General features: G+C 57.7%; 1 protein-coding gene across 1 annotated transcript in view; it reads left to right on the top strand.

Moving 5' to 3' along the window:
- The first annotated feature begins 4,832 nt into the window (after positions 1–4,832).
- ARHGAP23 (Rho GTPase activating protein 23) overlaps positions 4,833–13,342 on the top strand; it is a 68,270-nt gene continuing 59,760 nt past the window's right edge. The window contains 1 exon segment of the mRNA XM_048212372.2: positions 4,833–4,912. Within this exon segment, the coding sequence (XP_048068329.1) occupies positions 4,850–4,912 (63 nt within the window). The 5' untranslated portion in view covers positions 4,833–4,849.

The following is a 13,342-nucleotide window of genomic DNA, read 5'->3' as shown; positions in this document are numbered from 1 at the left end:
GTACACACAGTCCAGGCCACGGGGTCCCCAGTGACCCAGTGTCACAAAGTTGGGAGCCTGCAAGGGCGGAGACCCCAGCCCAGGGCCTCTTCCTCTCCCCGCATCATGACAAACCTGGTTCCGCTGAGGGGCTGCTGGAGAACGGCAGGACTGGGCATCTTTCACCCACCCCCCGCCCCGGTGTGGCTTGTTTGCCCGGCTGCCGGCCCGGAGAAGCTGCAGCCGCGCGCTCCCACCCCCAAGCCAGCTGTCCAGAGGTTGCTGGGCTGGGTTCCCAGCTGTTTGGCAGGTTACCAATGCCCCTCGGCCCCAGTCAGGCTAGGGGGCCTGTAGCCTCCCTCCCCGAGGGGTGTTCGGGTGGGATTCCTGAGGGACCTGGCGGCAGGGAGGAGGGTGGAGACTGGCGTCCTCTTGAGTGGCCCGTTGCCCCACCCTACACCATTCAAGATGCTCAGCGAGGTCCACTCTGTGGGATGCCTGGGGCTTCTGCCGGAGCCCGGGCCCCACGCCCTGCCCAGCTCTCAGCTGCAGGCCTCCTTCCCCTGCCGCTCGCCAGTTGAGGGCCTTCAAGGTCTAGGCCATACACGGCCTCCCAGGGCCCCTGCCTTCTGCCCTCATTATGGGGGGCCCCTCTTGTTTTCCGCAGTGCGCTGCTTGCACCACACTGCAGCACCATCCCAGCCATCCTTCACCGTTTCTTGCTGTCCCTGGAATCCAAGCGCAAAGAGGGCAGGCACACCCACGGTCCCCACCACCGCACACGGCGGTTTGCATGTACTCAGCGCTTAATAAGTATCTTTTGTCTTGAGTGAACTGGGCTCACGCCTGCTTTAGAGGCGAAAATTTAGGTGGCGGGGGGGTGGGTTGCTTTCAGGGGACAAGCAGGGGACAAGCGGAGGACAAGCTGGGGGGCTGAAAGCCAGAGGCCCAAGAACAAGCCTCTCCTGAGCGATCCCCTCTAGTCCTGCCCTCCCGCCCTTCTCCACCAGGGGGTGCTCTTTCCCCTTCCGTGGAAGGGCCCAAGTTGTTGTCCAGGGTTACCGCCAAGGCCATGGATCCTATAACCCACCTTCCACCCACTCTTTCTCCTTTTCAGCCCTCGGGGCACTTTGAATCCATTATCAAGAGTGAGCCCCCAATGGCAGGGAGGCGGAGAAGGCCTTATTGTTGTCATCTTACAGAGGGCAAAACAGGCTCTGAGAATGTCCTTTTGCTCAAAGACATACAGCGACCAGGTGGGCAGGATGGGAACCTGAACCCAGGCCTTTGGACTCTCGGGTCAGTGCTCCTTGATGACACCATGCAGCTCTTAGCTGGCTCCTGGGCCAGGTCTGGTCCTGGCTGTGGACGGCTCTGGGCTGAGGACTCCTCCCTGACCTCCGCCTATGCTCCTCTCCTGGCCCTCGCTGGATTTGGGGGACACACGTTCTTCCCCTGGAATCCCAGGCTTCTCCTTTGCTCCACTCATCACCCCCTCCCTCTCTCTCCTGCCCAAGTCTTGCCCACAGCTCACCTGTGCCGCTAGCTTTCTTAACAGGCCCGATTGCATTGCCTCACCCCCGATGCTCTTCCTCACTGTGTAGTCTGGCCTCTGCTTCCACCAGTCCCCTGACAGTGCCCTCTCTGCCCAACACAGCGCCATCTCCTCGGGCCACCCGCCTCCTCTCAGTCCTCTCTGTCTTCCTCACCTGCCCCGAAAGGTGGTGCTCCTCAGGTCCTGTCTAGTATCCTGTCTCCTCTCTGTATTGTCCTTGGAGAATCTGAACCACACCCCTCGTCTACTGATGACTTCCAAAGCCACGTCTCCGGTTCAGGCCTCTCTTCCAAGAGATAGACCCAGAGTTTAAGCTGCTAGTTCCTACTCCCCTGGGCAACACAGCCTGTGGGGGAAGTGTGTGGACTCTGGAACCCAAATGCCTGGATTCAAATTCAGGGTGGACTTGGGTAAGATACTCAAGCTCTCTGGGCCTCAGTGTCCTTATCCATAAAATGAGGATTATAATATCTGTTTCAAAGCTCCTTTGTAAGGCTGAATTGGAATAATACATACAAAGGACGTACAGTGCCTGGCATGCCTCCCTCTCCCTGAGAACACTCCAGATTTTTCCATCTCCTTCCTGCAACACCCAGTTGGTCACCAAGTCTGGGGGCCTCTGATGTTTCTTGCCCTTGCCCTAGTTCAGTGTCTCCCCCCTCACCATCCGCATCTCCTCGCAGCCCTCCTTCTTTCCTGCTCTAGGCAAATCTCCACTTCAATCCCTGCCCCCGGCCAGGCCAGGCTAGAATTGAAGTGCCTCAGGCCCTGTCACTCCATCGGCATATCCCCGCCCACGTTTCCTTCCTCATCTCTCCATGCTTCCTGCCCACGTACGTACCCTCCTTACCCTCCACTTGGCTCCAGCCACATCACTAGAGTCTGCTTTCTCCTGCCTTTGCCTGTGATAGTCCTTTCCCTCCACCCCCCACCTCACCCATGAAGCCCAAAAAGCTCAAGGCCACCTCATGCTGGAAGTTTTCCTCTGCTTCTCTGGCCTTCCATTGCTCCTTTTCCAAGCTCTCGCTATAGAGTCAGGATTGGTAAGACTAGGATCCCTCAAGGGAAGGAGCTAGGTCTTATCTCCATATCCCCAGGGGCAACCTTCACTCCTCCACCCCTTCCTATATTCAGATTCCCAATAAGCATGTGTAAACCAGGAAGGTGACTGGGCTGGGGGAGGAGCTTAGGAAGAGGGGGAGTATAAGGAGGGTCCTCAGGGAGGGACCCCTTCCCCCCATGTTGGGCTCTGCTTCCAGGACCCCCAGAGAAAGAGTGTGCCAGGAATAGAGTGAGTTATGGAGGAGGGGGGGACCAGGGACTGAGACCCAGGAAGCCTGAGGGAAAAGAGAGGAGGAAGAGGGGCTGGAGAAGATTGATGGGGGAGGGCCAGGACAGGATGGGGGTGCAGGTCAAGGTGCAGGAAGAGGTGGGAAGGGCAGCAGGGTGGGGGAAGAGCGCACTTTCTGGGAAGTGGGAGAGGGTGGGGGAGGTGAGCGCAGTGCATTGTGGAGGGAGGAATTCATCTGCTGGCCCGGCGTGAGCTCATTTCCTCTCACTGCCTCCCGCAGTGTCTGAGGGCATCAGGCTCTGGAAAAAGTGAGCCAGGGGCACCCCAGCGGTCACCACCCTGCTCCCCTCCCCCACAGCCTCAGTTCAGTCTGGATCCCAGGTGCCACTGCTTGCCCCTTACAGGGACAGCCCGTTTGTTCTGAGAGGAGAGGACCCCTGGGCCAGGGCGGCAGCAAGCCTTGGACCACTGGAGCTACAGGACAGAGGGAGGTAGACACAGGAGCCTTGTTGAAAACCAAGCAAGACAATACAGGCGGTACGATGGGTTACAGTTAGATAGCAGGAAGGACTTCCCAGAAGAGGGGGACAATTCCAGCTGCATGCGACCTTGATGAAGAGAGGTGGGGAAGGAAGAGGAGTCATGAAGTGCCCTCCCGTCATATATGAGAGCATCCCTCTCCATGGAGTGCCAGGGAATTTCAAAGAAATTAAATAAAGCATAAGATTTAAAAACAAGTCAGTATGTCCTTCCTCAGGCTCACAGGAGTAGGGATGGCCTAGCTGGTGTCCGGGCCCCTCTTACCCCCTCTGAGACCTGAGTCCCTGGTCCTGGGAGGACTTGGGGCTGGTGATGGTGGTGATTCCAGTGGGCAGAGTCAGCCTTCCACTTTTATTGCCTGCCTTACCCCAATCCTATTCTTATCTATCTGTGGCCTCTGCCTTCTTTTCTTCATAATCTGGGTGAAGGAATACAGGAGCCCTTTAAAACTGCAAGGCGGCACGGGAAAGAGGTAAGCATAGGCTGTAGGAAATACAGGAAGTAAGAAGGATGTCAGTTAGACAGCAGAAAGAACTTTCCGGCAGAGATGAAGGACTGTGGGACTGTCACTTCCCGGATCATCAGGAGATGGCCTGGACAGGTCCTGCTTGGGGACAAGGAAATGAGGAACTGGCTGCCGTCCACTGCAGAGCAGATCTATGAGCTGGTCCAGAGGCCTGAGCCCCAGGCTGGCTGGCTGGGGGTCTGAAGGGCTGGGGCACTTGCCAGCCTCTTTCTTCCAGCCTCCATGCCTCTGCCTCCTTGGGGTCCTGGACTGAGACTCTGCCTGTGAGGGGGGCCCTAGACAGAGGGGCTGGAGCCCCTGAAATCTCCCTCCCGCCCCCACTCCCATGGGCATCACCATCTCTGTCCTTGTCTCCAGGAGTCTCTGGACGGAAGGCTCCCCAGGCCTTTTTCCGTCCTTCCCTCTCTTTAATCCTGGGTCTCTTTATCTTTGTCTCTGACTTTCTCTGCTGCTCTCTACACTGTCTCTATCTTGTCTCTGCCTCTGTCATTCTTTCTGTGTCTCTCAGCCTTTGTTTCTGACCACCTCTGTCTGGCTGTGTTTCTCTCTGCTTCCCTCTCCCTTCCTTCCTCCTTCCCTCTCTCTCCCTGTGCTTGTTCTGGGTTGGGTGCCCTTGGCCTCTTTCCTCGACCAAGGATCACCCATCAATTTGGACCGGTTCCCGGGAGGCCGGCCCAAATTGTCTCCCCGGACCACCTCTCTTCCCCAGGCTGCGCTGCCCTCTAGCTCCACGGCCCGCGCAAACTCCTGCCTGAGCCCCCTTTACCAGTCAGCTGCCCTGGGGAGAGGCGGCGGGTGCGCCCCGTCGGGAGCGCAGGGGGAGGAGCGAAGGGGCAGGCCCCGGGGGGTGAGGGGGGAACACTCCGCGCTCGGCCCCGCCCCCTCCGGCCCCGCCCCTCCCGGGTCTCTGCCCGCGCCCCCAGCAGTGCCCTGGCCGCAGAGCCGCCGCTGCCGCCCGATGAATGGAGTCGCCTTCTGCCTGGTCGGGATCCCGCCCCGCCCGGAGCCCCGGCCCCCTCAGGTGAGGGCGCTGGGCCAGGGGAGGGGGGCGGATCCAGGCGCTGCCGGGGAGCTGGCCGCAGGGCCGGGGTCGCGGCGCCCCCGCTTGGCGGGCACGGCCTGGGGCGCACGGCGCGGGCACCGCGGGCACGGCTGCAGGGAACTTGGGCTGGTGGCCGGCCGGGGAGGGGGCCGGAGCGAGAGGTGCCCTGGGCAGGGGGGCGGGAAGGAGGAAGGCTGGCAGGGGACCGGGACGCGTGCGGGGCTGCCAGGGCAGAGGACACCGACCAGGGCGGCGGTGCCAGGTCCCCCGCGGCCGGGCAGCGGGGGCGGGAGGCCCGCGCCTTTTGTCCGGGTTTTTCAGGCGGGGCGCCTGCCGCCGTTTCCTCTGCCCGAGTTTTCGTTTTCCGTTGGCGAGGCCCCGGCACAGCTGGAGGGAGAGGGAGTGGGGGAGGGGGTTCCCGGAGCGGGATGTCCTTGGCCACTGCGGCCGGACACCCCCCTCCCCGCGCCACACTCGCCCCCTGCCGGGCCGGACCGCACGACGAGCTTCAGGGAGCGGGTCTACATGTAGCTCCACTGGCTGCTGGGGAAGAAAAACAGGCCTGGGGACCCCGCGTCGCGAAGGCTCCGCTGCGCTCCCCTCCGCCCCCTCGGGCTGGCTGTGGGTGGGTCTGGGCGCGGGGTGCCAGGGGCATTACTCAGCGCTGGGCTGCTTTGCTTGGGTTCTTTCATCTGCCAGCTGCTGAAGCTGGGGAGGGGCCAGTTAGGGCCTCCGGGCCCCTTTGGAGCCAGCCCCCTACCTCCGAGCCCGGTTGCCCAGTGCTGGAGTACCCCAACACTGCACCACCCTCCTTCCCAAGTTGAAGGGCTGGACACTGTCAGGCCAGTCCATTCCCAGGTTGGAAAAGAAGTTCCCTCGGGGTCCAGGTTGCGGTCAAGGTCTGGGCTGAGGCCTCTTCCTCTTCTGACAAGGCTAGAGGACTTAGTGATGCTCTTCCTCAGCGGCCTCCCCTCCCCTCCCCTCATCCCATGTTGGAGCTGGGGTCTGGTGCTTTGCAAACTCTCTCTGAGACTGGTGTGTTTCTCAGAAGCTGGATGTGGGCTCAGTTCTCCCTCAACCTGCAGCTCTCTTCCCGGACTCTCCCTGCACCTTTTCAGCCAAAGTCTTTCCTAATTACAAACTTGAAATTCAGGATGGACAGGGGGTGGGGGTGGAGGTCATTAAGCCTGAGGCCCAGGGATTCACCCCTCACCCCCAACAGCACATACTTCATCTCCGCCCCCCTACCGTGTCCACCCCCACCCCAGGCCCAGCTGGGGGTGGATGGGGTTTGATTCCATTTGGTTTTCCCCCTCTGCCAGGGCAACAGCCTTACTCCCAAAAGTGGCTGCTCTCACTGAGAGGCGCTCATTAGCATGCGATTTGAATCTCCATTACATAACCAGTCATTTCGCCTCCAAACACAACCTGAAGGCCCCTAGCCCCAGCCCCAGCCTCATCCACTTGCTCACAAGGTGGTTGGGTCCACCCTTACCTAGGTGACTGGGAACCCCGGTTCCAGCATCTGAGGCCTTACCTTCCCCTTGGGAATGATAAGAGCAATAAATCCCTTTTACCTTCAATGCTGGATTCCAGGACCTCAAAAGCCCTGTGAGCGGGCAGGGTGGGTGTTAGGGTCTGAGGCCACACAGCAGTGGTGTCAGGGCTAGAATCTGGGTACCCTGATGAAATGCTGGCATAAGGTGAAGCTTTGGGGAGGGGTGTGCTGTTAGGAAAGTGGCTTTGGGTCACCATGGGCAGTGGGGCAGGCTTTCAAGGACCCCAGCCCAAGCAGAGAGGGACCGGACCCAGGGAGTAGGCCTCGTGCTGGGCTGCCTGGATGGCAAACTCTCTGCCCCCCTCATCAGGCTTGCCCTGAGCCCATGGGGAAGGGATGCAGGAAGCCCAGCTGGTCCCCCAGGGGTGCATGAGTTTTGCAGTGGATGGGAGTGGGGATGAGGGATGGTGCTGGTTGCAGAATAGGGCAGGGCAGGAGTGGGGAGGGGCAGGCATCACTTCATCCCTCATCGCAGGGATACCTAGAAGGACTATCTGGTATATAAGGTTAAAAGAGACTACAAAGAAGGAGCATGGACTAAGTTACAGTGTGAGGGACTGCGGGTAGCTCTTCAGGGGGACTTGTAGGAAGAGGCTTGCCAGCTGCAGCATCCCAGTCTGGCCTGGAACATCGCACAAGGAGGTTCCCTCCAGTGTAGCGGGTTAGGCAGGTCCCTGTGACCCTGGATTCCCAGTGTAGGAATCTGGGGAGATTCATAGGGGATGCAAATATATTCAAATAAGTGTATACGCTAGTGCCTGAAAAAAAAATGTGTTTTTAAGGAGGCGGAAATTGCTCTCATAGTACACCTGATAGTTATAAAATTACTTCATATAATCCTCACACCACCACTGCGATGTGGGTACCGTTAGTGTCCCCATTTGACAGTCGAGGACACTGAAGCATAGAGAGTTGAGAGCTTGGCCAGAGTCACATCACTAACCAGTGACAGAGCCAGGTAAGGAAGGGGGCAATCTGGCTGCAGACTCCATGCTCTCACCCTGCCATCCTGTTTCTCAGACTTTCCCTTGTCCGTCTGTCACTCCCACCCTAAATCTGGGTCCATTTGGGCCACAGCTCAGGAACAACGTTAACCTCTTGCTGGATTGGAGCTTGGTTGCTTGTCATCAGGGTGGGACAGGGCAGGGGACTGGAGGCCTCAGGGTGGTGAACCCTTCCGCAAGACCCCCACCCCAGCCCAGGCCAGCCCATAGCCCTTGGACTGTGGCTCAATTCATTGGTGTTTTCCTTCCAAAGGGGCATCAGCCCTGCTCTGTTGGCTACAGGGGTTCAAAGGTGAGATATTGGCTTGGTCAGGGATTTGGACAAAGCCTGGTTTTAATCATCCTGCTCTCTCTCCCTCCCCAGAGACAGCCATGAATAGGGCCTGTGGGAGCTGGCTCTGCCTTTCCCCAGCACCCCCCCACCCCCTTCAAACAACCCGCCTTTAGATCCAGGCCCCCCTATTTCATGTGAAATTGTGCCAGCTCTTTAGCAGGGCAGTGCCAGTCAGTACCAGGCGAGCATCTCTTCCCCCTGCCTCAGTGGGACAGCAGGCTGAGATGGCCCAGGGACCACACTTGGGGTGAGTTTAAAGCTCTGCGGGAGTGGGGTTATTTGTTACCTGTCAGAGTGGGTCAGGACCGGAGGGGTCATCTTGCCCAATTCCTTCATGCTATAATGGGGAAACTGAGGCCAGATAGTGCCCAAGGTCAGGTGGCCTGTGAGTGGTGGACATGAACCCAGATGTCCTGATTTCCAGACTCCGAGGCCTTGCTTTTCTCCACGCGGTTCTGTCCATGGTGCCCCCCCCGCCCCCCCTCAGTGCAGGGTTCTGGGACTGGACCTTGGGACAGAGGGAAGGAGCAGGGATGAGTGGACAATGTGTCCCGTTCATCTCTGTGTCCCCAGTGGCCAGCACAGCGCCTGGCACAGGGCGGCTCTCTATAAATGTTTGTAAAGTGGAGGCCAGGGAGTAGCCCTGCCCCTGGCCTCCCAGGGTGCCCTGTGCCCAGCTCTCCCCCCGGCATTGTGACAGTGGGTCTACAATCAGTCTCCCCCAGCATCCTGGAGTTACTTGAGGACAAGGAAAGTAATAATAGGAACCACTTCCATAGTGCTTACCACTAGGTAGGTTGGGACCTTAGCATTATCCCATTTCGCCGATGAAGAAACTGACACCAAGAGATTCTGTGGCTTCCTAAGGACACACGGCTAGTAGTAAGTGGCCGAGCTGAGGAGTTGGCTGTGCTCTTAACCTCATTCCAAGCAGCCCTGAAGGTGTGGTGTTTGTCTCCGTATCCACAGGGCCAGGCACGCAGCCAGTACTCAGAGAATGTTTGTTGACTGACTGGTTGACAGACTGTGGAGAAACCACAGAATCCTATAATCTAACCCTTTGGAAGTAGCTGGAGTTGGGAGTCTTGGGAAGGCAGCCTAGAGGCACACCCCTGTGTTATCTGTGCCAGGAGTGTCCGATATAAACCCAGAGAGGAAAGGAAAGTTCATGCCCTGTCGTGGCTGCCTTCAAAGGCTTAACAGGAGCTGCTGCCCCGCCCCCCCCCCCCATTCTGGCTTCTCTCTTACTCTCACTCCCTCCTTCTGTCCCTGCAATTCTAAGTGGGTAGTGCTGAGCAATGAGCACATGCGAAAAGACTATGGGCAGGATCGACGAGTCCTGTTCCTTTCTCATCTCCCCGGCCCTGAGATCTTCAGCCCGATGCATCCCCTTGGTGGAAGATTCTGCCCCTTTCAAACTGGAGGGTAGACGAGTATCTGGTTGAAGGCCGGCTTGTCATGGCCGCCCACGCACCTTTCCTTCACGGGGGGTGGTTGAATTTCCAGCTACCTCCAGTCCTAAACCTTAGGCCCAGGGTCATCTCCTCCAACCTCCTGAAACCCACGTGTCCCTGGGTAGGAGACCTCTTCACCTCTGACTATCCCCCCTGCTCCCCATTTACTGGTCTGAAATCACATCCGTCATCCGCCATGTCCAGGCCACACTTCATCTGCTGACAAAGGCTGGCAGGGAGCTGGCTAAGAAAAAAGAAGCCTCAGTGTGGAGATGTCCTTCTAATATACAGTCAACCATCATCTTCTTATCCCCGAAATAATCCCTCAACGTCGTTGAGAGGATTAAATGAGGTGATACAGGCAAAGTGGCTGACATTTGGTAATCTCAACTGTTAGTAGCCACTACTGTTAAACAGATGAGAATCAATGGATGGAAATGAGAATGACATACTTTTGGCGCTATAAGGAGAAGTCAGAGCAAATGAGCTGCCCCCGGAGGGAATGAGGCTCCCGTCGGTGGAGGTGAGCACGCACAAGCTGGACTAGAAAGAATTCAGGCACTGGGTGAAGGGTTGAAACAGAAACTTGAAGGGCCCTGCTTTGGGATCAGCACCGCGTGGTAGGAAGTTAGGGGAGCAGGTGAGACCTGGTTCCTGCTGCAGGGTACCCGGGAGAGAGGGCAGAGCCCCAGGCTCCTGGGAACATGAGAGGTTGACTGCTGTGGTTGGGGGGCTGGGAGGCTCCTCTGAGGAGAGGGAGTCCTGGGAGGCTGCCTGGAGGAGGGTGGCTGTGGTTCTGAAGAATGGGAGAAGGGGGAGGCCATCGCAGGCCTGGGCAGGGCTTGGGGGTTGCGGGGCAAGGAGGCAGCTGGGTTGCCAGTCCTGAAGTCAGCTCCAAAGCTCCTGGATGCCCAAGAGGGGTATGGTGGTGGCGGAGGGGGAACTGCTGCCCCCCGCCTCCCGTGCCCCAGCCTCTCCTGAAGGAGGGGCCAGGGCTACTCCCAGTGGCAAAGAGCTGCGGCCTGTAAAGAGCGGAACTGGGGAAAGAAAGACTTCTTATGCCCAGTGCATTTGGGGGCGTCTGGGGGTTGGGGGAACAGTGGGGCCTTTGTCCCCAGCCTCCAGGAATCTGGCCGAGGAGGAGCCGTCCCTGGTCTGGCTGGGCCCTCGGCAGGCAGGTCCTCTTTGAAGTGACCCTTTCAAAGCCCAGCCTGAATCCCTGGGAGGAGAGACAGCTCAGGGCGGGGCCTGGGGATGACTGAGGCCCACAAGCCAAGCATGGACCCAGACCCCGTGCCAGCCTCTTTGCGAAGGCAGCCTGGCAGGAGGGGTGTGGGCTGGAGGAATGTGGCCAGGCTGGGGGGACATGTGGGAGCCATTTAGGAGGACAACCAGTCCAGGGGGCTTGGCTGCCAAGCGTGGAAGGGCAGAGTTCACTTTGGCCCTGTGCCTGGTTTCTATCAGTCCCCAGATCGATTTCTGTCTGATTCTGGGCTCCTCAGTCCGCAGCTGTGTCTTCCTTCTAAACTTCCTCAGGGGCATGAGAACACTCCTTGGAGAGACTCTGGTGCTGGCACAGGACTAAGAGCGCCCGGTAGGAGAGACAGTGGCAGTCTGGCCTATGGGAGCTTTTCCTGCGCCTGAGAACCCCCCAAAAGGCTGGAGTGGAGACCCCCACCTTCCACCACAGTTTCCTTCTTTCTCAATGTGGAGGAAACTCTGTATTGTTCTCCAAGAGAAAGGGAGGGAGGGAGAGGGAAGCCAACCAGAGAGGGGACATCTTTGAAAATTTCAGCTGGAGGGATATTAGAGGCACCCCCCCCCCCCCGCCTCCACATTTGACTCATGGGGGAGCTGAGGCCTAGAGAAAGGCCAAGGCCAAAGTGCAGAGGCAGCGGGGAAGGGACAGGCAGAAGTGGGAGGAGGATAGAGGGTGGAAGCCAGGTGGGAAGGGGGTTCAGGTGGCTGAGTTCTATGTAATCGCAGGGTAGTGGAGAAGTTCCCAGAGTCAGCTCTGCTCTGCTGTGATTCCGTGAAAGGAAGCAGAGGAAGGAGCGGGTTGCTGTTGGTGGGGTTTTTTTGGACTGAGCAGTGGACAATGGCACCTTGACAGCCCAAGGTGAGAACCCTACCCCACCCTGGGGCTCTTTTCAAGTTCAAGGCCCCACACCCTGATCTCTCGGGGCATCATGGCAGTCTCTGTACTTGCGAAGATTCTTTTAAATCTTCCCTTTCCTCTTCTGAGGGTGTGGCCCCTGGTTCCTCCCCAAGAGAGGGGAAGGAGGAAGCTGAGCACCCCAGGCCCTGATGGGGGGCTGTGGGCGGTTCTGGTACTCTATCTTGCACTGGCATCTGCAGAGATGAGCCTTCATTAACTCTAATGAATCCTTGGCACCATGCCCTCCCTCTGCCTCGAAGTTTCTGGTGGGGGTGAGGGGGCAGCTGAGATTGAACCTAGAGCCCTGGAGGTGGTGGGATGTCTGCAAGAGGGAAGCGGGAGGCAGGAAATGGGGGCCAAGCAACAAGGCTGAGACTGCTGTTGGGACAGAAAAAACAGCCCCCCTTCCTTCCCTACTGGGACCTTTTCCTCTTCCAGTGGCTCCCAGACTCTTAGGTCCCCACCAAGCTCGCTGAAGTGTTATCTGAGAGGCTGGGTGTGGCCTGGGACAGTGAGGACATTCCCAGACCTGGCATATAGAGAGCATCCCACCTCTCCCTAATTTCATGGGGAGCAGGAGGAGGACCTGACTTCAGGAATTGGAAAATCAGGCAGCGCCAGATCTTAATGCAGACCAGATCTTCAGGCAAACTAACCTTCGCTCATCTGGTGACCATTTTCTATGGACGGTCTGTGTTCCCAGCTCTCTCTGTGGGCCTTGGGATCTGGATAAGTATGACACAGGCTGCCCTCAAGGCGTTCATTGTCTGTTTTTCCTACCACCCAAAAGTTTCACTAAGATTTCATAACCACGGGTTCTGAGATTTATCTCTACACTGTCTGCCTGTCCAGAGCACCCTTTGCTGCCCCCTGCCAAAATTACTAACGTAAACACAGCCTGGCCTAACTGAGGAGGCAGACAGAAGCAGGCACAAGGGAATGTCTTCACCGTGACTTCATCTGAGTGTGAATGTGGTCACAAAGGTGGGAAGAAGAGTTTCACGATAGAAAGAGTGTCGATGGGTAGAATTGCCTGAGGGGTTAGTGAAAAAACCAGTTGGTGATAAGATTAATCTCCTTTCTCTCATCTCCTGTTTCCAAACCTATCGTTAAGTTGAGGATTCTTTTATGAAACTCCTTTTGATCATTTTCAAGGGCCATCGCGCGGTGGTTGTATATTTACTGATACTAGAGCTGAGACCTGGAGAGGGTAGACAACTTCACCGAAAGTCAGCTAGCATCTGCATTTAAGTCTGCGTCTTTCTGAATCCTAAGCGTGTCCTGTGATCACTGCTACATTCCTTGACAAGAAAAAGCCCGGAGGTCACCCACCCCATTCTGGGAAGGTGGACCCTTCCCCTTGCCCCCAGCTGAGCCCTGAAATCCAAGGAGGGGTTGATGTAGTGAAGGAGAGGGGAGGGCAGACGTAATCTGGTGGTCGATGCAGGCAATACGATTATGTTCTGCTTCTCTGTGACTCTACTGTGTGCAAGGGTTCACCCTGTGTCTGCCTGGAATCTGGGTTTGCTCTTTAGTGGTATAGGGGTGCCAGGGGTGCCAGGGCAAAGCCCTTTGCCTCTTCTAAAGGTGTTCCAGCTGTTCCAGCTCTGAGTGGAAGAAGGCTTCACTGGGGAGGTGAGGCTTTCCAGGGCTTGAAAGATGGCGGGGCGGGGGGGTGGCTGTAGAGGAGAGAGAGAGGCATTCCAGACAGAAGCATCCAGCATGAGCAAAGGCAAGGAGGTGTGAAATAGCCTGGCCTCTTGTGGCATCAGTGAGTGCAAGACCAAGTGTAGAGATGAGACTGTCAAGGCCAGCGAAGGCCAAATCCTACCCCTCCCCTCCACCATCATGGCAGACCCTCATGCCATACTAAGGAGCTTGACTTCTCCCATAGATACTTT

The sequence above is a fragment of the Ursus arctos genome, unplaced genomic scaffold (assembly GCF_023065955.2).
Source record: "Ursus arctos isolate Adak ecotype North America unplaced genomic scaffold, UrsArc2.0 scaffold_24, whole genome shotgun sequence".
NCBI lineage: Eukaryota > Metazoa > Chordata > Mammalia > Carnivora > Ursidae > Ursus > Ursus arctos.
This window is presented reverse-complemented; position numbering and strand designations above follow the sequence as displayed.